We start from the raw sequence: 27,915 nt of genomic DNA, 5'->3' as shown, positions 1-27,915 counted from the left end.
TCACACAAGAGAGGTAGAAGAAAGCAAAGGAGAAAAAGAACAAGACAAGAACTACTTATATTACCAACATGTAAAGACACCTCCATAAGGGCCATCCTCACAAACACTCACTTCCACTCACTGAGAGAATAAAAAACTGAAGGTTGAGACAAAGGTTTAATATCCATCCATCCACTGAAGACGTGATCCTCCTTTACTATCTTCAGCTCTGCACCTCAACACCAAATGCCCTCACTGACAGCAAACAGCTCAGGAGATGCACACTGGAGAATGGGGGAGGGTGGAAAATTCCACGCTTTGCCCAGATGTAGGCGATCGAACAGTCTGGAGAAAATTAGCCAACCGAAAATTATTTTTTAATTACTTCCTGTGCACATAGCACTTGCTAAGTGCCACTGGAGAGAAAACATAAGGCATCGCCCCTGACACCAAGGAACTCATCATCTGGACTCAGAGACCCATGGCCTCCCATCAGGGTCATGTGGGGTCACTGGCACACACTGCACAACTCCGGGAGGTGCCACTGCACAAAGGCTACAATGTGAAGTTGCTGTTCTAAACCTGGCACTGCTGGGCTATAGGAACCTCAGCAAGTTACATAACCAGTCTCCTGAGGTGGTTATGAGAATTGAGAGAGATTAGACATGGAAGGTTAAATGAGAAAGTGTCTGACACATAATAAGTGCTCAATTAACATCAACTAGACAAATCGTTATCTAATTAGAGAGAAAGTCAACTGTATTAGTCTGCTTGGGCTGCCTTCACAAAATACCACTGCCTGGAAGGCTTAAACAACAGGAATTTATTTCTCACAGTTCTGGAGGCTCTAAGTCCAAGATCAAGGTGCTGCCTGATTCAGTTCCTGGTAAGGACTCTCGTCCTGGCTTAACAGACGGCCACTATGCACTGTGTCTTCACATGGTCTTTCCCTGGTATGTGAGCATGGAGAGAGAGCTTGCTCTCTCTTCCTCTTCTTATAAAGCCACCAATCCTATCAGATGAGGACTGCAGCCTTATGACCTCATTTAACCTTAATTACCTCCTAAAAGCTCCAGAGTCACATTGGGGATATGAACTTAGGGAGGATACAATTCAGTCCACAGCACCAGCATAGGAGAAATGACCATGAGTATAATATTTATTGAGTACCTAGTATATTCCAGGAGTTGTACCATCATTAAATCACTTGATCTTTAAGCAACCATGTAAGAAAGGCATTCTTCTTCTCCTCATCACAGAGGAGGACACGAAGCTCATTAACAGTAATTAACTTGCTGAAGGACACACATCTGTCAGATGGCAAAACAAAGATTCATACCCAGGTCTCTCTGATTCCAACCTCCGAGCTCCTAAAAAATCATCTGCACTGCTCCTTATTTCATTAGATAGCAAACTTTGTTATAAAGTTTATTATAAGCCGCACAGACTTTAAGTGCCAAGGGCCAGAGAGTGTAATAAGATCAGGGGTAGATCCCATTAAGGAGATGGGCTTTAAACTGAGTTCTTAGGAAAGAGCTTGGCTGGGCTGTACAGAAGGGAGAAAGAAAAGGAAGTCCAGGGAAAGAAAACACAAGTAGTGGACCATGCATGGTGCGCTCTGTAGAGCAGGCAGGGGGCCCACCTGTCCCCAGCGGGGACAGAGAAGCAGAGAAGCAATGAGATGAAGACAGCAAAATGGGTGAAGACTCTGAAGGGGCTGTAAAGTCAGGGAGGAGATGAGAACTCACTTCCATGGGTGGCAGCAACCAACGAAGACACCTGAGCAGAGGACACAGTGGTGACAGTATTCAAACTTACAGGGGACAGAGCTGGGAGATGGGAAAGGCTGTACCTGCCACTCAGGGATAAAGGGGGTGGGGCCACAAGCAAGGTGTCCTCCAGAGACCCAAGGAGAGGAGGAATCAAAGACAACAGCGGGTCTAGCACCAAGGGGACCAGGAGAATGGGGGTGCCAGTTACTCGTTCAGCAGAACTTCTGGAGCCCCCCGTGTAAGGCGCTGGTGCTCCACTTGGAGAAGGAGAGAGATGGTGAACAAGTAACATGTAAGAGTTTAAATACACCTGCGGCAAAGTGCTCTCTAGAGGAAAAGTCCTCATGGAGCCCAGTGGGAGGGCTTAAGCAGGACCTCTAGGAAGAGGTGTCACGAAAGCTAGAACCTGATAGTTAAGAAGGTGTCAGGTTGGGGGAAGAGCACAAAAATTTAAAAATGAGATGCCCAAGAGGCTGACAGCAAAGCCTTTGATGGGGGAAGACGTGGTGAGACAGAATGGATCTCAGACATCAGGAAACACAGCTCCGCCGGTGGCTGGCTCAGCTCCGCCGGTGGCTGGCTCACCAGTGCTAGCAGAGTACCGGTCCCGGATTGCTCTGTGATGCCAGGTGGCATCCACAAAGGGATCCCGGAAAAATCGGAGGATCCAAAGTCAGGTGATTCAGAAAGAGAAAGTCCTGGGAAACTGCACATCTGAAGCACTGGGGAAGGAACTAGGACGACTCGGGAAACACCGTAATATGTCTTGCCATTAAGAAAGGAAACATTTGGGCTTCCCTGGTGGCGCAGTGGTTGAGAGTCCGCCTGCCGGTGCAGGGGGCATGGGTTCATGTCCCGGTCCGGGAGGCTCCCACATGCCGCGGAGCGGCTGGGCCCGTGAGCCATGGCCGCTGAGCCTGCGCGTCCGGAGCCTGTGCTCCGCAACGGGAGAGGCCACAGCGGTGGGAGGCCCGCGTACCGCAAAAAAAAAAGAAAGGAAACATTCATCCTGCGAGGCTCCAGTGGGCAGTTGCAGCTTGAGGGGCAGCTTACAGGAGCTCTGTTTGGCTTTTCAGGGCAATCCTTTTCGTCCCATCTGGGATGCTTTCCTGAAATGGGTTCGAAAGTAAAACACAGGAAAGTCAAAACACTTCTCTGTTACCACGCCCACCTCACCAGCATAAAAGCGTGTTCCTTCTCAGAGTGCTTAAAACAAAACCAAGAAAAGAACAATTACGAAGTCCCTAAATACGCCCAACCTTTCAGACTCGCAGCATTTCACACACACTGTAATTTTCTCCTTTCCCTTCCCAGCCGAGGACTCCCACAGTTCCCCAATCAAGACCCGAGATTCACGCCCAAGGATTTCCAGCTCCTTCTCAATGGGTGTGTTTAGGAGAATTACGCTCTTCATAACTCTTATTAGTAAATTTTTTAATTTTTAATTTTTATACAATGGCAAAGTACACAAGCAATCCAAATGATTGCATAAAAAAAACTGTTGTGAAGAAAAGGATGGAAAGCTGTTGAAACTGACCATGTGTTGGCTGGCGGGGGTGGTGGGATGGCTAGAGGCATTCGCTTGTTGAAGATGTATAGGAAGCCAAATTCGGTGTACAAAGGGCAGTCTGGAGGTGTCGATGCATGATATTAGTAAGCCCACCATGGAGGTAGCACAGAAATGATCCAGCTGGTCATGGCCACAGAGGGGACACTGCCCTTTGGCCCACCACCAAAGAGGGATGGATAAGGAATAAGAAGGGTCTTTCCAACCACCCAATTTTATAAAATTATGGCTTTTTTTTTCTGTTTTGTAAACCATAAAAAATGCTGCACTGGGAATGTTTTCAGCCATATGTTTCAATAGCACTACACACACACACATATATATATATATGGTATATGTTTGAAAAGTAAGGAAAACTGTTACTTTAAGAAAATGATAAAGCCCTGAAATCCACTAATATATTTTTCAATCAGGAGACTATGTTCAGGGATTTTCTCTAAGCTGCTTTTTTTTTTTTTTTTTTTTAAAAAGAGGAACTCCCAACCCACAGAGCAGACAATTTGCTTTTTCTTCCAACTGACAAGCAGTATCATTCTGTATTAGATACTAGAGAATTCTTCTTATTGAATGTGCTTTTATTCTGGGGGTCGGGGGGGAAGCCTAGTAGGAATAAAATACAAGGTATTGAAGAAAATAAAAACAGCACAAGGATGCACCAAAGTAACTGAATCCACTCGTATGACCCAAATCTCAGGCAACCCTTCTGAAGTCCTTGCTGTTCCCTGGTGATGCCATGAGAGGGGCTGTTACTTCCGTCCTCACATATGGGTGGGGAGACCCTCTTAGGAGGAGTCCAGATCCTCTCAAGAGCTCCTGCCCTTAGCACTTAGGAGGTAGTATCTCCAGAAAGTTCTCTTTCCAGATGCTAAGCTTAAGAGTGGGTCCAGCCCACCACAAGCCAGAGATGAAGAGGACTGGCATCTGTACAGGGAACTCTGTTTACTTACTTACGTCTGGTCTCCTGGGACCAGTTAAGGACGGCGAAAACTTTAGGAAAGAGAATCACCTTGAACCCAAGGAGCAGCCCGACTGCCCACGGCCAGTCCCAGACTGACCTCAGCTCTCGAGGACGGCCAGCGAGTCCTCCTTCTGGCAAAGCAGCCCGGGTTCAAGGGCACAACTGTTGCTCAGAAACAAAATGTTGTTCCACTGTGCAAACTGAAGACACTCGACAAAAGTGCCTTCGGATGCTCAGTAGAACTGAGGTCATGTACACACTGAGTCATCGGGAACAAAGTAGCCAATACATTAATAATTCTAAGGGGATGCAGCCAGGCCCTCCGTACCAAGAACCCATCTGACGTGACCATTTGGGGTTGTGCAAACTGAGTCTCGTGATTTCATGTCTCAGTCAAAAGGATTTTTCTGCTGACGAACACGGTACTCCAAACAAGAGTCGCTCCTTCCGAGTTCAAGGTTTAGACAGATCCTAAGAAATGTCAGGCAGGTACGGCACCTAGTTAAACCAATTCAAGACGCTTGCCAGGCAGCAAGGACCATCCTGTGGGTTCAATGCATCTAAGACCCTGCCATGGGCACAGGGGCACGTGAGTGGGCACCGGAGACAGACGCCCGGTGCAGGAGACAGCCCAGGACGGGGCGGGGAGCGCAGGAGGGCTTGGGGGAGGACTGAGCCAGGCCCACAAACACCTCATAGTAGGCAGAGATGAGCCTGCAAAGTCTCTGCTCTAACAAGGTACCTTCTGAAGAGGATGAGATGAGTGACATGAGTTGAAAACAGGCTGACATCTTTAAGGTTTTCACGTGTAAAGTTAAAAAGTTAAGCCCACTTCCTGCTCCATCACCGCATACTACCTCCACCTACTAGAAACACCGAGAAAAGCCTTTCAGAAAATGCTTCCATTCAGAGAAAAGAGGGGAGGTGAGAGAACGGAGGAAAAACAGAAGAGGAGCACATGGGCACTCATTACAATCCATTACTGATAAGAGAAAGTTCAAGTGCACGACCAACAAGCAACGGTCCCAGAAGAACGAACCCCAGCAGTTTGTGTCCCAGGCTGTCCGCTGGCAGCCTGTGAAGCAAATATGCCCGGAACCCTGTAAATTCCCCCCACTTGGTCGTCAAGACCCGTGGTCTCCTCATTCACCATCCAAACCAGAAGAGGAAAACAAACGGTTTGTCTCCTAACTTGGCTTCTTTTTCTTTAATGTGAATGAGGTCAGCTTTCGAATGTCCTCGAATAGGCAGCGTTAGGAGCGGGAGAAGCTCTAAGCTCTGGAGATGTGGGTTCCGGATCGGAATCCATCACCAGTCCCCGCTGTGGGTCTGCAAGCACCTCTCCAACCTCAGTTCCCTCCTCTGTGAAAGGACACAGTCCCGCTGTATGACTCCTAATTATGTTTGGCTAGGTTTTACTCTTAACATCATTAGTGTAAGCAGAAACTCACTGCTACTTCTTTTTGCTGCTGTGTTAGTTTCCCATGGCTGCTGTAAAAAGGTGCCACAAACTGGGTCCCTTAAAAATAACAGAAATTTGTTCTCTTGTAGTTCTGGCTTGAAGTCCAAAATCCAGGCATCGGCAGGGTTGGTTCTTTCTGGAAGTTCTGAAAGAAAATGTGGTCCATGCCTCTCTCCTAACTCCTGGTGTTGCCGGCAATCCTTGAGTTTCTTGACTTGTAGACACATCACTCTGACCTCTGCCTCTGTCTTCACCCGGCATCCTTCCCTGTGTGTGTATCTCTCCTCTTCTCATACGGACACCAGTTATACGGGATTAAGGCCCACCCTGATCCTGTCTGTCCTCGTCTTAACTTGACTCCATCTGCAAAGACCCTATTTCCAAATAAGGTCACACTCACAGGTACCGAGGGTTAGGGATTCAACACGTCTTTCGGGGGGGACACAATTCAACGCATAATGCTTGCTTAGACAGGCAAATGAAGGGCACCATGAGAAATCCAAAAATGACACCGTGTGAAGAAGCTGCCATTTCTGAATAGGTGATCTGAAAACCTTCACGGCCGTCTCCGAGTGGCCGTCGATCAGCCACGGCCAGGCGACAGCCATAAGCAGGGCTCCTCACCAGACCCCATACCTCAGCACCGGGGCAAACAGATGGCTCAGACTGTGTACACCGAACACTCTGCACGGGGCAAAAAAAAAGACCAACTGGGAGTACATTTCAGAAAACTCAACCGCTGCTAAGAAAATAACCATCTGGCCATAAATTACGCCTGCACAGGCAGCAGGCTTGTCCAGAGGGAGGCAGGACAGACGCAGTGATGGTGACAGAGGGGCAAAAGTGAAGCGAGAGCCCAGAGGTGTGGCTTGTCCAGAGCAGGAAGTTGGGGAGAAAAGATGGGGATGAGCACAAGTGCCCATCACCGCCTCTGACATCACTGGGAGTTTATGAAATGATTTTTTTTTTTTTTCCCCGATACGCGGGCCTCTCACTGTTGTGGCCTCTCCCGTTGCGGAGCACAGGCTCCGGACGCGCAGGCTCAGCGGCCATGGCTCACGGGCCCAGCCGCTCCGCGGCATGTGGGATCTTCCCAGACCGGGGCACGAACCCGTGTCCCCTGCATCAGCAGGCGGACTCTCAACCACTGCGCCACCAGGGAAGCCCCCCAATACAGTTTTGATTTCGGCACGAGAAAGGGCTTGCAGATTACACACATCCCAGGTCTGCTGCTCCCACATGGGAAGGGTCTTCCACAGAGCTAGCACCGTGAGGGCAGGGCTTCTTCCCAACACTTCCTCAAGCCCTTTGGAAATCACATTTATGCACAGCACTGCTGTGTAAGCTGCCACATCCGGCTCCTGTGCTTTGGGCAGAAGTGTTCTTTCTAGGCACACCGAGCTGACACTGGTGATCTGACACAGATCAGAACCTGTGACTGGGGGTCACATCCTGTATGTCTAACAAAAGCATGGAGGAGGGAGGATAAACAGTTCCCCGGCGCAAGTGATTTGGGAACCATGGATCTAGGCCAACTCGGCTTACAGGTGAATTACAACACACTGAATAAACACAGTGGGACCACAAGAGAAGGATTATTGAATCGAATGGAGAAATCTCAGGTTCAGAGAGATGCAGGCACTTGCCTAGGTCACAGAGCTGGTCAGTTGACCCAGTTAGCTCTAGAACCCAGAGACCCTAAACATCTAGCTCAGTGCTCTGTGCACCATCCAAGCTTTCTACTAACCCTCTCTGTTCAACAGTTACCCTGTTCATCAACACATATAAAAGCCAAGCCGCAGGCACCCCTCCTTGCTCTCCCACAGCACCTTGTATGGAGGTCACACACCAAGTTGGGCATGAATTTCTTTATATGCTCATCTCCCCCACAAGACTAGAATCATTCTTGTTTTCCTGATGCCTAGCGCAAAGCCTGTTTGTAAGCACGAAATGCCCACTTGCTGAATGAATGAATGAGTTATCTGAAAGTTTCAGGCACCAAGACAGGAGTGGTAATGTATTAATATTATTTCAGAGAAACAACTCCCTCAATATAAACTGGTCTCTAAGGAAGAAGGAAAAACTTTTCAAATACGTTAAAGAACCAGAGATAATAACTGTAGAGTTAATCAAGACAAATACGTAAGTGGATCCTCCAACTGTCCTCTGGTTCCATTTGTCACTGCTTCTGGGCATTCTGCATTCTCTACGCATAACACATGTATCAACAAACAGGTCCTATGCTCACCAGGAAAGATCTGGGTGGATTTCATCGATGGCTATAATACTAATGAGCAGGTAACTCAAAATAGTGCCTGTAAGACTTACTCAAAGCCTAAAATTCTAGGACATTCTGAGTAATTTATGAAACAAAAATGTGACAGGCTTGAGCATATTCGCAAAGGTCACAAACAAATGATGTTTTTTATTAAAAAAATTTACTACATTCAGTAACTCAAAATAAGACACATGAAGGAAAATAAATCCCATGTAAATGGCACAAGTTCGTGTCCGTTTCCAATTAATCAGAGTCTTGAGGAAGGAGTGAAGCAAGGAGATGGTGCAGAGGAAAGAGCAGCCGACCTGGACTCTGCGCCCAGATACATGAGTTTCTAGTAAGTCACTCGCACTGTTTGGACCTCAGATTCTTCTACAAACCCCCACCATCTTCTAGAATCCCAGTAAAGAGATCTCTATCAAAGAATTTAAGGAACGGAAAGAACAAAGAAAATCTGCTGTGCTTTAACAAAAGTGGCAGACTCTTGGGTGTCATCCACAATTCAGCGATTTCCCAGGGTAGGGGTCAATTCTCCCGTATCGCCTGAACCCCCTCTTTAGCTACCAACCGTAAAACACTCCTTGGTCAGCACATTCGGTGCTAAGACTCTTTCCCTTTTGTTAATTCTTGACAAAAGGGTGGTGGCTCTTGGCCACTGAAGGTAGACAGAGGCCGTTATCTGGGCAAGCCCACAGTCTTACAGTGGACTGAAAAAAAAAATTGGAAGCAGTGTTCTTCCTAATTAAAGAAAGCTACTCATACAGGGTATACAAACCTTATTAACAGTAAATATTCGAGTGTTGAAAAAACCTAAACCTCAGTTTATCGTAAAACACTTGAATTGGTGGCTTATGGCTTGTCCATTGTCTTATAAGGTATTTCAAGAATATCTACCATTGGGGCTTCCCTGGTGGTAAAAAAAAAAAAAAAAAAAAAAAAAGAGAGAGAACTAGACAAAATATTTTGAAATGGAAAAAAAAAAAGATTACCCACCATATATACCAGGCACTCCCTGATTCCAGGGGGTGCAAAAGTAGATTCCATGTGGTCCCTGCCCTCAGCCTCAGTGTGGGGAGAGGAGTGAAGCGAGAACACCACAGGGACAGATACTAAGGGGATAATTACACTGCAAAATAAGTGCTGAAAAATAATGGGCAAAGTGGGGAACAAAAACTAAAATGGGCAGGGATGGCTTGGAGAAGGTTTGGAGGGGTGCAGGTCAGCTGGGTCTTCCAAGGTGAGAATGCAGCGTCCAGAAGAGAAAAGAGGAGGAACAATCCAGGCAGAGGGAACAGTGTACGCAAGTCAAAGTCTCAAAGTCGGCATTAGAGCACACGGCCTTCTGCAGGAACAGAGCCCAGAGATTCAGCAGAAGGACTGGAGTATCAGAATAACGACAGGAGAAGAGGATGAAACGGGAAGACAGCTTCCTTTAAGTGATGAGGGGGAAAAAAGGAAGAGGAAGGAGCATAGATTAAAAAGAGATTGAAGAGATTTGAAGAGATACAGGTATCCCCTGCTTTTCGAAAGTTTGCTTTATGCCACTTCCCTTTTACAAAAGACCTATTTTAGTACTTGTTTCACTAACAGAAAGAAATCCAAAGCTCTTTGCTTTTACGAAAAAAGGCAAAAAGCGAAAAGAGCGTTCATTTTTTTGCAGCAAATACCCCAGCGGCAAGCGGGGGGGCCCCCACCAAGCTCCTTCCCCAGGAACCACACCCAGCATCTCAGCATCAAACCACCACAACTCTGAACTGTGTCTGTGTCAGTGCTTTACCCTAATTTACTTTGTGCATCCGTTAGCAAGATGTGTCCTACGAAAGGTTTCATTGGAACGCTCTATTTTCAGACAGTGGGGGGAAACCCTGTACGTCAACCAAATGTCACATGTGGACCTTCTTTGGATTCTAATTTGAAAAAAACCACTGCTAATTTTTTTTTTTTTTTTAAAACAGGCAATCAGATAAATTCTAAAACGGACTGGATTTTAGACATAGTAAAGAATCATGGTTCATTTGGTTTAGGAGTGATAATGGTTTCGTGGTGCGGGGCGGGTGTCTGTGTGTGTTTCAGAGTTCTTATGTATTAGAGATACATTCTGAAATATCTGTAGATACAACAATACACTGCCTGGGATTTGCTTTAAACAATGGGGGGGTGGGGGTGGCGTGAGAAGGGTCAGGGGGAGGTCAGATGAAACAAGATAGGTCTCATGTTAATGACACATATGGTTTGTGGACTCCCATGACGGTTACATGGTACACTGAAGTCCATTATACTACAGTATTAACATCTTCCAGAATACAAAGTATAAGGAAGGCAGACTTTATAAGCCCAGCTGAAGAGTTTGATCTTGGTCCTCTAAGCGCTGCTTCTGAAAATTTCAGTGTAAAAAAGAAGCATTTGGGGAGTGTGCTTAAATGCAGATGCCCAGGCGGCACCACCAGAAATTCTCAGGAAGTCTGGGCTAAGGCTCAGGAATCTGCATTTCTAATAAACACTCTAGATCATTCTAGGTTGGTGGTCAGAGCCACACTCTGAGATCAACCACTCCAGGTAACAGGAGCCACTATAGGGCTGTGAATTAAATAAGCCCTCTGGCAGCCCTGTTTCGACGGACTTGAGGGGACACAGTAAAGTACCACCCAGCAAGCAAGGAAGATCAGCAGTTTTAGGGTTAGAGCGGAAGGGACGGCCAGAGAGACTTGAAGGAGGCAGAATCAAGAGACATTTGTAACTGACTGGGTATGGAGTTGAAAAAGAGGGAAGCATCAGGGATGACCCCAAAGTGTCCGCAAGGACCCCGTCTTATACCTCTGGGTCCCCCACAGCATCTAGCGCAATGCCCTCCACATTCCAAGGGCTCAAGGTAGTTGCATGAACAAAGGAATCAAAGAAATCACCAATTGGACCCTGTTTCCCATAGAACTAAAGGGTTAATATTACTGTGTTTACCTACAATGCCAAAGGGGGAAAGATGTTACCGCCTGAAACCAGAAGAGGGAAAGATCCACCCAGACACCAAAAAATGATTAAATCCACAGGGCAGTGCCGAGTGGGTGGGTCGCTCATTTCATTCCTCTATAAACTCTAGGAATTCCAGAATGGTCAGGTCATTCATAGGAAGTGGTGGCACCAACAAATAAAAGCAATGATCAGTGAAAACAGAATTCATTAAATAAAAATAAGAGCAAACACTTAAAATGAAAAATAAGTTGCAGAGTGTTTGTTGTTCATAAATCTGGCCCAAGTTAGTTAAATCTATTGAAAATCAGTCAGAGCTGGCCATGGTCTTTTTCTCCAGAAATCTCTGGGTAGCAGGAAGTTCTGCAGCAGAGGACAGGGCTGCTGCCAGAACCTTGAAGACATAAGCAAGAATCACTTGCCTCCAGCTTTGCATCTTTGTATATGCCCTGGGTTTACTCAGAAATGTCTAAGGGCTCTCCCCTGCTTTAGGAGCAAAGTCTAGACTCCTTGGCGTGGCACTCAAGACCCCCAAAGTCCAGCTCAACTGACCTTTCCAAATCTATTTCCCTCTCTATCCCACAGGAGCCCTCTGCTTCAGGCAAAAGCAAAAGCCCCAGATCTTGGTTCAACACCTGGCTGGGTCACTTCACTGGCAAGCCAATGAATTTCTTTGAGCCTCAGTTTTCCCACTTATAAATAGAACATAGTATCTACTTTTACAGTTGTTGAAAAGCTACAAGATCATGGATGCAAATGCCTCACACAATTACAAACAGCCCCCAACAAGACCTGTGAAAATGTCAGTTCCCGGCTTCAGATCCAGTCTTCCCCAAATGCATTCCCACCCCCGTGTCCAACCTAACCCTAATGACTCCAGTGACCTCCTATCTCCCTGTTACCAGCCCCAGTCCTGGCCACCCAGCTAATGAAATTCCATCTCCTCTCTGGGATTTCTCCCATGGCTCTGCTAACCCTCAGGGATCATTTTCTCCTTTGGATTCCCAAACCATGTAATTCTGGCCATTGGACAATCAATCCCTTGGCAATTAGCAAATGATACTTTCCTGGTCTCTTTTCATCTTTGCCCAGTCTACTCCACCAGAGTTTCATAATCTCTTTGTATCTCCAGTCCCTGGCATGAAGTAATTACATTTTTCCCCCATTTTGAACATCTCAATGTGATGACAGGGGCTGGTAGACAATGGTTATTATTATTAGCAAGAACCATTACCCAATCTCTTGTTCTTGAAAATCAGGACAACTTGTGTTGGATAGATGACATTTACTCCTGTCTGGAACAGGGGGCTAGAGTTCATCATTTTTGGTAATCAATCAACCCTGTGATTACAGGCAATTTGAGGGCAGCTGGCAGGAAAAAGTAGCCACCAAAGAAAAACTTTGCTAGTTTGAGAACCACCAGCCCCAAATCTACAGAAATGAAACGCGAGAAAGATGAAGTCATCACAGAGACCATTAATGAAGGGAGGCTCAAGACAGTCCTCGAATTCTCGGTGTGAAAATCTCCATTATCTGTTGGAGAGACACTGAGGGGACACAAAGGGAAGCGGAAATCACAAAATACTTCAGAGTTATTTATTATTTTTCTTTGCATTATTAAAATGTTTCCAAAGACCAAAGGCTTTCCAGACAAGTTTTTGTTGCAGGCATGTTTCAAGCCCAAGCCCAGTCCCCACCCCAGAAGAAGCGATGGTCCCAGCAGCTGCCTTGATCCAGGGGACCCTGCCCATGTTGTGACCAGGGCTGAACATCTGATTCAGGGAGGACAAGTCTGTGACTCTGAAACGATAACAAGGACACTGCACAGAGACGACGGGCACTGGGGCTATCACATCGCAAGGGGTGGCGTCAACACGCCACCTCATCAAGCCAGTGGTGTGAGGAAGCGGAAATCAAGAGCCACACGGGGGAAGCCAGGCTACTAAGAGGAGACTGGAACGGATCCCCAGAGAAAGGCAGGGAGGAGCATCCGCGTGGCCACGGAGGGACAGAGGGAGCAGTTCCAATCGCCATGGACCCCAGATGTGCTTTACCGCTTGTCACCACTGGTCCATGGGACTATTATGTCCTTGGGAGGACTACTCTTCTACTTAAGGCAACTTGAGTGACTTTGTTTCCCTTGCAACCAAATGCACCCTGACAAGGACATTCTACGTAAATGAAACTAAATAAATTCCACCAGGAGATCCCTCTTAGAATCTATTTCAACTGACAGCAACTACTTTTGTCTGATTTATTACCTGGGTAAGCCCTTCCTCCTGGAAGCGGGAGGGGCAACGATCTCTTTTAAAGCAGGACTGATTTTACACTAGCAGGGCCAGCGTGTGCAGCCCTACAAATACAGAGCCCTACACGATACATCGAGACTAGTTTGGTCAGCTTATCCATTCCCGGAAAGCAGGGGAGCCACCACATCAGCAACTCCGTTGCTAAGGCAACTGCTTACTTACCATATCAAATGCAAACTCGTTGCTATGGAGACACATATACAAGAAAAATTCCTCTCTCCAGCCAGAGACCAGATGGCAGGGAACTCGCCAAAGCCATGGGTTAGGGGGCTCTACTAAATGGGATGTTTAGTGGAGTACATTTTTCTCATCATATCAGAGATGCCACTGGCCCTGAACACATTTAGAAGTTATACCCCTGTTACAAGGAGCAAAAATTGTTCTCTTCTGCCTACAAAACTACAGGCAGTAACTACCATAACTACAAATAAGTTATTTTTGAAATAATTCGGAGTTTCTCCCTCTAAATATAAACCACTTTTGTTTTTATTCGCCATGTTGAATATACCCCAAAATGAATTTTCTTGTCAAACACTAATGGAAATATAATTTCCTACAGAACTAAAATAGAGGTCTGATTTCAGCTCCTCTCTGATGGAGAGGTAATCCAGAAATCCTCTTTAGTTTCCACCAAATAAACGCTAATGCGTCCCGGATTTGTAACTCTACTCCGACTTCTCTAGTGAGCTTGAAACTCACATATCAAACTTCCAACATGATAGCCCCACCTAGATGCTCAAAAGTCATCTCAAATTTAACATGGCCAAAACAGTATTTTTTGCTCTGACCCCCATCTCACTTCCCAACCCACGTTTGCACATACACCTACATCTGCAAATCCCAATCCTGGTCTAAGCCAGCATCATTTCCATCATCTCTAACCTGTACCACAGGAACAAGCCCCAAACAGATGTTCCCCCTCCAGTCCCTTTAAACACCTCATTCTCCCCTCACTGACACACTTCCTACAGGCCTTCTTTCTGTTGCTTGTACATTTCAAGCCACTGCCACCTCAGGGCCTTTGCACATGCTGTTCTCTCTGCCCCAAGTTTTTGCTCGGCTGCATCCCTCTTGCCATTCAAGGCGTGTCCCAGTCAGCTCCTCCAGGTAGCCTGCCTCTCTCCTCCCCACCCCTCTCTGGTACATTATCCCATTTTACTGTCTTCACTGCATGTATCATCATCTAATACAGTACCTATGTGTCCATATGTGGATCTACTGTTTAACACGTGCCTCCTTGTCACCCTCCCTGTTCCCACCCCATGGATGGTCCAGGAGAAATGTGAGGGACCATCGCAGGTCACCACTGTATCCCCAGCACCCAGAACAGCGCCTGGCCCTCCACAAACACATGTGGCACAGATGAACCACTGCTGAAAATACTTCTACGACGAAGTAGAAGTACTTCTACTTCTTTTTGTAAAGTGAGGAGTCTATTTTTTACTTTAAGGCTTCCGGAGGGTCTCAGAACTGTGGCTGCGAATGCAGGCTCTCACTTTACATGACTGCATCTAGGGAAGATTCTAGAAGGAACTCAGCATTCCGTGAAGTATTCCGGGAGTACTTAGCGTGACTCTGCACCCCAGCTCTGTGCCACACTGCCTGTCCTCTGGTGCCAGGAGACTGGATTTTCTTCTCCTTCCACGACAGCCATGATTGGAGTCAGTGCTCACCTGACTTGGCCTTTTCTTCTAAAAACAAAGTACGTATGTACAAGTGTTTTGCTCGCTGACTGTTTTCTATCTAATGACATCAGTTAAATCATTTATGGGTCCTGTCCCTCAAGGATGACAGTCACCACTTTCTATGAGGCCCTTCACAGAGCTCCAGTAAGTGGAAGGCAACACTGACCTTGACCTCACTGGGCCCAGAGGGGACCCCGCACAAACCCTGTGGGGACAAAAGGAGGAAAAGGAAGGGTAATTGGAGAGCCTGTTCCCCTGAGAAGCAGCACAGTCCCTCTGCCAGTATTTACTGGTCTCCTGCTGAGTTCACAAGCAAAGGTACTCAAACAGCACGCGTGCACACACACACAGACACATACACACACACGTAAATCAAAGACTTCATTCTCTTCTTGGAACTGTCAGTAACCTCGCAGAGCAAACCATCAAGTTATTATTAAAAGGACTACTTCACGTTCCTCCCTATCTTCAACCATATATTTCCCTTGCTTTTCTTCTTATCACACCTGCCACAGACTACATCTTCACCTCTATCAAGCTATTGCTTTTGAAGATATTAAATGCAATTTAACCAGAATATCTGGAAGCAAAATGCTGATTAACTGGAATATTTGAAAAACGGGTCATCATCTCTGCTTTAAGTTACAAGAGCAATTTAAATTTCCCCCTTTAGCATCCCAGCTCCCCACCAATTCTTCATACTCATTTACATAACCTCTCCGACCACCCATTTCTCTCTTTCCTTTTCTCTGATACTGTTCCAATACATCCCTTGGGTCCAGCAACATGCATCTCCTAGACCGCCTAGACTTCTGTGACAGAAAATCTCAGGCTTGCTTAGTAAGAGAACCAGCATTTTATTTGCGATTGCAATGGGCTCAGCTAAAAGACTACATTCCCCAGCCTTCTTTGCTGCCAAGAGGGGTCATGTGGCCAGGTGCTAGCCAATAAGATGAAAGCAGAGTGGGGGGGCTGTTTCTGGAAAAGCTCCTTAAAATTGGTAACTCAATGGAACTCCTTTTTGTCCTTCCTTGCATACCCCTTTCTGCTTCCTAAAATGAGAACAAGCTAGCAGATGCCATCTTGGACCATAAGAAGACTTTGAGAATGGAAACCAGCAGTGCATTAAGCACAGTAGAGCAGAAAGATAAACGGAATGTTGATCTCTGTCCAATACCTCAAGACTTACTTTATGTGACAAAGCAATGCACTTCTAGCTTAATTCACTGTTATTTGGAGTTTCTATTTATAATAGAAACAGTCAAACCTCATCCTAACTACTCTATTCTTGGAGGTCTTATGTTCATTCATGCTTTGTTAACAATTTATTCAAGTGCCCCCTGCCCTGCCCCCCCTAAGGAATATTCAAAACTTGTCCGTTACTGTCTTTTATCTCAGCTCCAAGTGCCCCTCGTTGGGGAGGGGAAGCCTCCTTGACTGACCTCAATGACACCAATCACTTACTGATCTGGTACACTTCTCATACCTGTGACGGTTTACTCTTCTTTATTTATATTTTTATAATGTCTCCTATTTCACTGGAATGTAAACTCCTAAAGGGCAAGAACCAAATCTCGTTTTCAATTTTAACCTTTGATATCACCAAACAATTCTACTGAATAAAGTAACTAATAAGCAGAAGGTGCTCGAAGCCCCTGAAATTATAGGCAATGAGATGCTGATGTCCTACTAACAGGGAGGCATTCCACAGGAGCGGCGGGATGCAATTCCTACTGTCTGAAAACTTTAAGCCGGTGTTGAAGCAAATGTAGCCAAGATAAATTCTTACAGGGCTGGTTGGATGTATTCATTGAGAGAAGCAGCAAAAAAGTTAAAAGCGACAAGGGTGGAGAACAAGAATTAAACATTTTAAGGGGTCCACGAATCCCATATCTGCAAACAAAAGACCAGCCTAACAAACACAGTGTCATCGAAATGAACATTACATTAGCTTTTAAATATATCATTATCTGTTTCAAGTGCAAAAATGTCCACTGGGAAGGAGACAGAATTTTCTAAAAAATCTACAATCTGCCATCATATTGCTAAAGCTTAAGAGCATTAAGATGGCCAAGGGCTCCATGAGAGGATACCGATTAATCCCAACAACCCATCACTATTTGTGAAAGAAGCGAAACACATGACTTTCAAATAGGAGATCGGTGTGCCAACTTCCTATATTATTTAGCACAGAGAATTATCCTGCAGCTAAAGTGATTTCAAAGGGAAATCCTAGAGCCTCTTCAGCTCAACAGGGGAGGTTCTGAGAATAATTTCTTGCTGGTGGCATATCCAGCCAGTACATCAATGAAGAAGTATCTCATAGACCTACCTAGGGACTACCAAGCCCTACTTTGCAAAATGATACTGGACAGATACATTAATGGGGCCCTGTGATGCCAAAGAACCAAGCTTTCCAGAACACGTGTATAGACCCTCATCAAGGTCAACAGCAGGGGAGTCACTGTGGGGACTAGAAAAGCAGGGTATCCTTGAAATGGAAGGGCCAGAAAAGCAATGATGTGAGAAACCAGAAACATAAGTAAAAGGGGGAGAGAGAGCTGAAAGAAGGGCTTCTGCTGGTGAATTCCGTTAGCTAGAAGGAATTTCTGCAGGTGGGGCTCACTGGACCACGAAGTCTTTCTAGGCCATGGCCACATACATTCAATCTTGCACCCTTTTAGCACTTCGTATAGTTAAGTATAGTACGTACTGAGCACAACAGGTGCTTTAAAAAGTTTGTCGAATGAATGAATGAGCAATGAACAGCTGGAAAGAGCAAGACAACAGAAATGTCCCCCCAGCCAAAGCATCTATGCCTGGAAGAATCAAGACAGAGCAGCGCCTGGAAGGAACAAATGGGCAAGATTGGTGGGGCAGCGTGGCCGAAGGCAGTACATAGATTTTTTGGCCTCACTGAGGATGCTGGTATGAAGTGCTTCCTATTCCAGGGCCTCTGACATGGGGGTATGTTTATTTCAGGGCCCCCAGAGACGGCCTGAAAGGCTGGTAACGTCTCAGCCTTCCAAGGCTACACAGCCTATAGCACAGACAATAGAAAGCAGCCTGGCAGGGAGTGGGCGCTGGTGAGAAAGAGGCTGTGTTCCTACTGCTGTCCAGGGCAGCGCCAGCACAGGGACAAACAGGACTGTCACTTGCCCCAGAGGCCACGGAAGAATCTTATACACTTCATCTCATTTTTGCATGTCCTACCATCCAACATTACACTGATTTTTAGTAATTTACTCATCAGGACAGAACTGCACAGTTTTTCAAAGAGCATCATTTATCCCCACCCCCCCAAAAATAATAACAGTAGTAGTTAAGGGCTTTCTTCTTCCTAAAATGACCATCACAGGTATGGGGGCTATTTCATGGGAAAGGGAAATGCTGTGGTTGCACCCCCAAGAGGAGGGAATGAGAGCAACTGTGATATGGGGGTGTTGCCATATAAGAGGTGCTCTATTTTCAAAACTGCCTTTGAAAAAGAATTTCATCCACCAGGATGGAAAAGCGAACATCAAGGGGGCTGGGAATTAGAGGGAGACTGGTATAAACAGTGTCTATGCAGGGAGAAGGGGCTTTGAACTTGGGCCAGACCTCAGTGGAGGGGACCTGGGAGGCAGGGGGCCTGGGAAGAGCCTGGAAAACAGGGAGCTGGAGGGCCATGATAGGCTTCATGCAAACGCCGACACCCTTCCAGTTGCTTGACAAGGACAGAGCTTGGCCCCATCCTGACAGCACAAAAATATTCTCTATATTTACCTTTCTCTATCCTGTGCCCGCAGAGTAAATTCTGAGTTTATCTGGGTTATTTTAATTCCCCTATAACTCATGATCATAGGCTACTTTGAGGAAGTACATAGAGATCATCTACAGCAGCGTCTACACTGAGAAAGGGTGCTCAGGCACCAGAGTTAATTTCAGCACATGCCCTTTAGATTTGCAGGGAATTCCTATTGTGCTACTTACTAGCTGCGTGACCTCCAGCGAGTTGCTTAACCACTCTGAGCTTAACTCATCATCTATTTTAAGAATGAAACTAGGGCCTACCTCATAGGGTTGTAGTGAGAAAGAAATGATATATTGGGAAAGCACAAAGAAAGTGTTCCATAGTAAGTCCACTACTGTTATTATAAAACACCAGTGGTTCTGCACCTTTCCAGGGTCAGAGGTCCCATTAAGAACCTAAAAACTGATCAAACAAAATCTTGAGATCCTCTAGGAAAATGCATAGTCACGTGACATGTTATCAATAATTTCAGGCTGTCTGCAAAGCCTCTCACATTCACAGAGCCCAAATTAAGAAGCTTCAGGTAACAATAAACTCTTGCTTCTACAGCTGAGAAAACTGAGGCCCAAGACAGCCATGTATCTCCAGCATCAAAACTAGAACCAGGTATCTTGCCTTCCAATCCAGGCCTCTTTCAACCAAGACAAGCTGCTTATATTTACAAGCTAAAACTGTACTTCAAGCACTCGGCCCTGTTTATAATAAACATATTTCTGTACACTGTTTCCTTTATAAACCCTGTTATGACAACAATGTGTTTTGTTAAACTGTCAAGAGGGGAAGTAAAGAAAAAGCAGAGGAACACACACCCCTGAGCCATTATAATCCAGTTTATAAAAAAATTAAAAGTACACTTTACTTCTCACTTACAAATACTCGGAGAGGTTAGTACATGCTAATCTTATGGTTCCAACTAAGAACTGTATTTAGGAAATAACAAAACTTAATCCCAGACTTTGGACCTCAATCTTGATTGATGTGGGCAAAGGGCATCCATAGATGAAACCGTAAGATGAAAGGCTTACGGGGACTTTGCAGAGGAAGCAGCCGACTCTACATGAACCCACAACACAAGCGCAGCATCCCCAGGAGTGGGTCAACCAGCCTTCCTGATGCGAGGAGGCACGAGACTCGTCTATAAAGTATTCCTGAGGGAAAACAAGTCGGAATGTGATCTAGCCTTTTAGCACTTACTTCCATTTCACAGAATATATGTACGAGGGGACAGAGGAACAAGCTTAATGAAACCCCAATGAAGCAGAGATATTACGTGGAAGGGTCTATTTGACAAGGAAGGGGCAGGGGTCTGCCGTGGATGGAAACAGGCTGAAGAAACAAAGCCAAATGCAATGTGTAAACAATGTTTGGATCCTTATTCAAACAAACATTTTGTAAGCCATCCAGGATATCTGAACACAGATCTGCCTTTAGGTGATACCAAAGGACTGTTCACTTTATCAGAGGTAACACTGGCATTGTGGTTATGGAAACCGTTCTTACGCACACAAATATGTTGGGATAAAATGACGTGAGGGCTAGGATTTGCTTCAAAATACTTAAGCAACAGCAAAAAAAAAGAGAAAAGAAAAAATGAACGAAGTAAGAGAGGCAAGCCCTTGTTAACTACTAGATCTGGTGTGGGCAGTGATGGTGGTTATACAGAGTCACTGTACCACTATGTGCAGTCACTACCACAGTGACTGATTCTCTCTACTGTATATGCTTGAAATTTTCCATGACTGGAATAAAAACAAAAACAAAACAAACAAACAAAAAAACCGCTATCTTTCAAAGTCCTATTAGAGATAAAACAGGAAGAAAAGAAAAAAAAAAAACAAACCTCTATTCTCACCTAACTTACCCATTCATGAGAATATGTCCTTGACGAAATCTCAGCGCTGGAAAGAACCCAAAAGGGGATCTACTTCAGGGATTCCCAAATCTGGCTGTAAGTCAGAAATACCTACGAAGCTTATCAGAATTTCAGTCTTCCCCAGCCCACCTCAAACCCACTGAATCAGAGTCTCCAGGAAGGGGCCGAGAAGTGGCGGTTGTGCGTAAGTGCCGCAGGTGATTCTGGTGCCACCCAGGTTGCTCCCTCTCCAGCACCCCAGCCCAGCAGCTGTGCAGCAGGGGACTGTCCCAAGCCCCCAGGGACAAGGATCACACCACATTCTGTACTCTCATGCTTATGCCACGTTTAAAACCGTGTCCCACACTTTTAAAAAGAAAACAAAAAGCGAAATGGCTAACTCTGCAAACGCAGCTCGAAAGGCTTCCCCTGGCATCTTTCTCACCAACATTTGGGCACATTTAGTCACTGTGTTACAGCAGAACCTCAGCACGGGAGCTACAGCCAAGTAAAATCCTCTGGGAAAACATGAGCTTACCTGAGAGCCCGAGGAGCTTCCCCTGGGCAGAGTGTGAGGGAAATGCCTTTGCCTTACTCAGCTGGCCACCGGAGAAAACCACAAATGCAGGGGTCGAGACCAGTGCCTGAGGGTACCCGGGAGTCTGCCCCTCTCAGGGCAGAGAGCAGCTGGCCCCAGGGTTATCCGAGGAAAGAGGAGTAAAATGGGGAGCTCACACACCTTGCTTTGTTCTCACAGCATCACAAACCCCCCCCCGGAACAAACTCCCAGCCACAAAAGTAACTGGCATCTGATCAGAAGCATGCTAACACAGGTCGGTACGCCCAGGAAGCCAGAACTCAACATTTCACAAGATAAACAAACTCAAGCCCTTCAAACCGTTCCCTTTCTACAGGCGCTATTTGCAGAATGACAACCATCACCCCAGGAAAACACGACTCCCAGAGCGGGGCAGGGGGGTGCAAGGGAGTGACGGCGCTCCTGCCAGGGTGCCATCCAACGCCCGCCTGTCACTCCCCAGGCTGATGAATAATACTCCCGAGTCTCTCTGCATACTTTGGAGCTGGTCTTGTTTAACATTTCAGAGTGTGCATTTGCTAAATTACTATTATGTGCCCCAGCGTGATGACAAACACGCCGACCCAGGCATGTGGTAACTTGCAGAATCATTTCACACCAACTTAAAGCCTTGATCATTGCTTCATCAGGGACGTGCTGCTCTGGCGGACCTGACAGCCCTTTCTTCTCTACCTTCTAACCCTGGAATTGCTTCCCAAGATTTTCCCTTTCTTGAGGACCCACCCATCTGGAAGTTTTTAAGACCACAGACTTGGTTCTTTACAGAGGAGCGACGAATTTTCTCTAAGTTCAAGGAATGATCTTAAAACCCTCAGCAGAGCCAAGTCCGGAGGTCGGTCTTAGGATGCCCAGGCTCGGATGCGGAGGGGAGGAGAGCAAGTGACGGACACCTGGGGACGACAGCAGTGCCCCGCGATTGTTACAGTTACATAAAAATAAGTACGTAACCGGGAAGGCAGGGCCCAGAGCACTCAGGAGTGTTCACACTTGTACGCTGGATCCAGGCACCACCTGCACCCACGATCAGCGGCAAAGCTCCGCAGTCTCCACATCTTTCCTCTTCCTGGCAATACCCCCCTCAAACCCTGCATGCCCACACTCCATCTTTTTTTTTTTTTTTTTGCGGTACGCGGGCCTCTCACTCTTGTGGCCTCTCCCGTTGCGGAGCACAGGCTCCGGACGCGCAGGCCCAGCGGCCATGGCTCACGGGCCCAGCCGCTCCGCGGCATGTGGGATCTTCCCGGACCGGGGCACGAACCCGCGTCCCCTGCATCGGCAGGCGGACTCTCAACCACTGCGCCACCAGGGAAGCCCCCACGCTCCATCTTAACATAAACTCTGGGTGAACAGCATCTGCAGACAAACGTGTCCAGTGGCAGCAAGGAAAAATAGGGCTTCACCACTGCCACAGTCGTAGTCTTCCAGGCCAAGGACAAGTAGAATCTTCTCAGGCTCAAGATTCAACTGGAAGCACATACCTGTTCCTGGAAAGAAAGAAGTGAAAGGCCCCAACCCTGCACAGCTGCTGAGCCCACTCCAGAGGGGTCCTGAGACCGAACCTGAACTTTAAAAAGGATGGAAAGCAGACCGCCAGCTCCACACCACAGCACCACTAACACGGAAACCAAAACCGTGAGAATAGGGCAACACGAAAACTTTGTGGAGAGTACGTTTTCTGGCAAGTTATTTTAACTGTGGCTACGTTACTTTTCAGAACCCCAAGCTAGGTCACAATTTTGATTTCCAGCTCTAACAGTCAATCCTATTTCTACCATACCTATTGTGTTCCTTACAAGAAAAAGAAAGCAAATTATTAAAACTGTCTTCCTTTAGTGAACCACGAAGCTGGAGCTTTAAGGGCTTGAAAGTCAAAATTCCACCTTCCGAAAGTCAGTCTTACCCTCAGCCCACCTTCCATACTCAGAGGGAGTTTCAAAGTTGCCAAACACTTTGTAGACACCCGATTTCAAGAGAGTCACCTGGGCAATTCGTGTCTTTGGTCTTGGAGTATAGAAGGATGCCCAAATCACCCCCCGCAACGTCCACCACTGTCCATTTATTCCAGAATCCTGGACCAGCTGCCTTTCTCCAAGTTAATATTCAGAACGAAAATAGATGCCATTTTTTTCTAGCCCTCAGTGGCAACTTTCCTCAAATACACACACACACAGAGACACACACACACACAGACATCTCTATATATGTATGTATGTATACACACACACCTCATGGTTCATGGCTGCTATCAGAATACAGACCTTTGTTTGGTGTCCAAAACCAAAGGGGGACCCACCCACCGACTCTGAAGGACAATGATACTCAGAACCAGTCAAGTCTGTAAACCACCGTTTTGTAACCATGTTCCCCAGTGGGAAACCCTCAATCTGGCTTTAGAAACACCGAACACAGGAAAAGGAAGTTCTTGACAATTATCTAAATGAATGAAATGAGATAGAATTACCCGCGTTTATAACTGCTACTTCCCTGTGGTGAATTTACATTCCTGAACATTTTTTATTAGTGGAGAAACAGGAAACATTTCAAAAAGAAAAACGTGAGTTCCAGACCCAGAGGCTTACCTGACTCCTCTCTTTGTCCACTTTCTTAAAACACTTATTCAAGGACAAATTATGTCTCACTGAGTTTTTCCACCCAGTAGGTGCGTTTGCAAAATACGGAAAATGTTCCAAGATCCAGTTGTAGATATCCTTTACCGGCAGGCGCTTGGTTGGAGAGTCCTCGATGGCCATAAATATGAGGCAGCTGAAGGAGTAGGGGGGCTTGCAGTTGGGGTTCTGCCTGGCATCGTAGGGCATGTCGGAGTGGGCAGGGGATGGGGGCGTGTCATCGTCCAGGTCCTGGACGGGGCTGACGCTCCGCAGGACAGAGTCCCCGAAGCTCTTCAGCAGGTTCTTGCTCTCGTGCAGCCAGTTCAGGTTGGTCAGCTCTTCATCTTCCATGGCCCCCTCTTCTAATCGGATGTCAGGCAGAGAAAAGTCGAGGTCATCGTCTTCCTGAAGGGCCTTGGAGAAACCGCTGTCCCGGTAACACTGACTCAGCCCACTGGAGACACTAATTCCTGAGCTTTCTGGCTTCTTACTGGGAGGCATGACTGGACCCATTTACGTGAAGGCTCCTGGGAAACACACGACAGAGAGAAGACGAGGCGGTGAAACCCAAAACAGAGAGGCAGCCATGCCCTCCCTAATGATTATGCCCCCCCCCACCCCTGCCACCTCTGTGGACCCCCTACCACTTAGGGACATCCCCTCACAGCTCCCACACTGAGTGACATTAACCGACATTCCACCACCCAGAGACGCCCGATTAACTAGTAAATTCGGTCTACCACGCACATGGCACAAGGACCTGTTACCCCTTAGGTACAAGACAGGAAATGTTCACAGCACCTTTAATGTGCACATGCCAAGAAAAGAATGGGAGGGGGAGGGGTGGACTGGGAGTTTGGGATTAGCAGATGCAAACCATGATATACAGAATGGATACGCCTACTGTGTAGCACAGGGAACTATATTCAATATCCTATGATAAACCGCAACGAAAAAGAATATATATATGTATAAAATCACTTTGCTGTACACCAGAAACTAGCGCATTGTAAATCAACTATACTTCAATTAAAAAAAAAAAAGGGAAATCCCACAATACCTTCTTCCTGATCTATGAAGACTCTCACTGTGACCCTGGAAAAATCAGTTATTGCCTGCTGCCTCCGTTTACCTATTATACATGAATATGTATACATTCTTTCGAGCTGCACAATAAACACCACAAAATAAGTGCGACCACAGCCCATGTCACTTTGGGTGACAGGTCTCACTGTTTATCTTTCTCAAAAAAAAAAAAAGGACATACCTATAAGTTTAAGGCCAGTTGGCTCAGAGTAAGTTCAGCTCTTTCCATACAAAGACCGCTGCAACTGCCTAGGAATCAAAACCATGGCTATGATGAGCATCAATTTGGTAATGTTTTATTTGATTTTTTTTCCATCTTTCTCCACAAGACATAACCTAAAACTGAAACTTTAACATTTGGCAAGTCTAAAGAGCGATGCCAAGGAATTCTGTGGATTCAAACTGGAGGAGGAAGTACCTTTAATTTCTTTGGGACACTACAATCTGAACAAAAAAGTGAGTAACGTCAGACACCGCACAAATACATGGGAATGTGAAGATAAGCCATGAACTGAAGTCAAAATCGGTGAAAAAATTCAGGAGAGCAACCACGAGCTTCAAGACAGGAAGGCAAATCCAACAAAAACTGCTACAGGATTCTACTCTACCCCTCCCCCATTGTTATCAATGACCTAGAACAGGGAGTAAAATATCTGATGAGGAAAGACAATGGGGGAGGTGACAAGTCCACAAAAAGAATGACCCCGACAGATACAAGGCACATTCAACCCTGAAGCACTCAATGTGAGATGGAAAGAACAGTAAGATAATGAAAGAGGTCTCCCACTCTCCGTCTACAGTGCTCAGACAATGCGCTTGGTGTCTGTTTTATCCTCCACCCCACCCCTGAGTAAGAAGATCAAGCAGTCTATCTAGAAAAAAGAATGAACACATCAAGAGCAAAGACATGATCATTCTAAGGCTCAAAATGCCCACTGATAACATGCCCAAAATAACTGCCACTTCAGCTAGAGAAGCTCTAGAATGAGATTCTAGAAAGCATAATGTGGGGCACTGAACAGCTAGTCAAAGGTGCCTGAGAATGGTAGCAGGCCCCCTCCCCAGAAGTGGACAAACAGAACCTACAGACCGAAGGCCTGAGGGGGAGCTCTCTGGAGCTGCTGGTAGATGTCCAACGCTAAGGACAGAAAACATCCACAGAGACCAAAGTCCCATGGAAGCAGGGCAGTTCAGATACCTACCTCGGGTTCATCCACAGGGAATATTTTTTCATCAAAAAAGGAGGCTAACCTGAGTAGTACAGGACACATTTTCAAGAATAATCTAGTATCTTAAATTAGGGGGTAAGACAGAGACCAGCCTGATTCTTTTACCTTCTTTACGAACAAATCAAAATTAGGCTTGTCTCTCTCAAAGTTTCGACGTACCCCCATCAAAAAACCTAATTTTCTGATAACCAGGAATATCCACATGGTCGAGTACAAAAGAGAACAACGACCCAGCCACTGAAGTCAACTTTAGCTCCAGAGGAAAGTTTTATGTCTCCTGAGCTTCCAAACAGGAAAATTATATCATGGCTGACAGTAAAGTAATTTAATTGCACTGTTGCTATGACAACATGCTGCTCTCTTTCTTTTTAATTTGCTTATTTGTCAGTAGCTTCCTAAAGGAACCAACACGCTATTCTCCACGTTTTCTTTTGTTTTAAACAAACATTGCCAGCTATACGGTTTTATTAGAAAAACAGCACTGTCAAGAAAAGAGGGTTACCGGGGCCCAGCACCCTTGGATCATTTGTCTGCTTTGTGTTTCTGAGCCCCCCGTGTTCTCCAACTGTTAACTACATCCCTATAAATCCCGCATTTTATAGCAACGGTCTCAAGAGCTGCTGATCACTACAGTTCCATTTTAAAAAAACAGTTCCCAGAAACCACAGCTGAGGAGTTTTCCATTATTATACTCTAACTACATAATTCACCAAATCTTTCTTTCCTCCTATTTTAGAGGGGGGGGAAAAAAAAAGAATCCGGATCATGTTGAGTCTGCAGTTAAGCAAACATTTTTAATCTGCTGCCAATAAGGTTGCTCCACCGGATCCGCAAATAGTTATTCACTAGTGACCTCCTTAACAATTTTTCGGTTTGCTATTGGTTACGTCCCCCACACGCACACCCTCTTCTTGTTTTTTTATGACTTGCTGTGTTTTCTTATCTTTTTTTCCTTTTTAACGGAGAAAACGCAGCAGGAAAGCTAGTTTCTTGCCCACTACCAGAGGGCTCCAAATAACTGACAAAGACATTACTGGCCCAGCTCTGAACAGATGCTCAATGTGAACTTTAAAAAGTTGAGAAATCCTCTCCAAGCCGAGCAGGGCAGTTGCGAGTTTGGTGGGGGGGGAGGGCAACCCCCCCCCCTGCGCGCGCGCACGCACGCACGCGCTCCACTCCAGTCTACTGTACTTGTCAAAAACATTTCAAGGGGACCTGCGGGAGCGGCGATTGGATGCGTCCCGCGTCAATCAGCAGCGTTGCCAGGCAACGGGGAAACTGCTCTTCTGCCCGTATACAGGGCAATTGGGAGCTCGCATACCTTCACTGCCGGTCAGATGTCATAAACCTTTTATTGGCCGCACCGCGGCGAGCCTTAAAAACACATCAATAAAAGCCCGCCGTCCCCCAACTTCTCCAGGACCCAAGGAGGGTTTCAAAGAGGGCCGGGGTGAGGAGGAGTCAAGCCTCGAGAGTCTCCGGAGACTCTCTCTGCCGGTGCCAAGCCTGCACAGTTTGGGGAGGGGGGGGGAATCTTTGTTAGGAGGCTGTCTGTCGTCTTGGGGTCTCCCCTTGATCGGCACCCCCTGCCCCGGCCCGGAACGGCGGGGATCCAGTCCTTCGCGGACAATACTAACTCTGTTCCTTTAGGGCGGCTTTTCGGAAATCGAGGCACCGGGAAACAGCCCGCACGTCGGGGCAGGAAACTCTTCGGACTGGGCAACTTCCCCGCTCGGGGGCTCCCGTCTCCCCGCCCGGCCAGGCCCCCCAATCC

At 46.4% G+C, this 27,915-nt stretch overlaps 1 protein-coding gene across 10 annotated transcripts in view; it reads right to left on the bottom strand.

Moving 5' to 3' along the window:
• FOXN3 (forkhead box N3) overlaps positions 1-27,915 on the bottom strand; it is a 408,764-nt gene that overhangs the window by 209,613 nt on the left and 171,236 nt on the right. For 9 of the 10 annotated variants that reach the window (XM_024736280.1, XM_024736286.1, XM_024736287.1 and 6 more), the window contains one exon: positions 23,797-24,353. In XM_024736280.1, the coding sequence (XP_024592048.1) occupies positions 23,797-24,339 (543 nt within the window). In that variant the 5' untranslated portion in view covers positions 24,340-24,353. Of the gene's footprint in view, positions 1-23,796; positions 24,354-25,093; positions 25,225-27,915 lie in introns of those variants that run through there. The other variant, XM_024736284.1, reaches the window with a different exon arrangement.

The sequence above is a fragment of the Neophocaena asiaeorientalis genome, unplaced genomic scaffold (assembly GCF_003031525.2).
Source record: "Neophocaena asiaeorientalis asiaeorientalis breed wild unplaced genomic scaffold, Neophocaena_asiaeorientalis_V1.1 scaffold152, whole genome shotgun sequence".
Lineage (NCBI taxonomy): Eukaryota > Metazoa > Chordata > Mammalia > Artiodactyla > Phocoenidae > Neophocaena > Neophocaena asiaeorientalis.
Note: the sequence above shows the minus strand (reverse complement) of the source record. Positions and strands in the feature narration are given on the sequence as shown.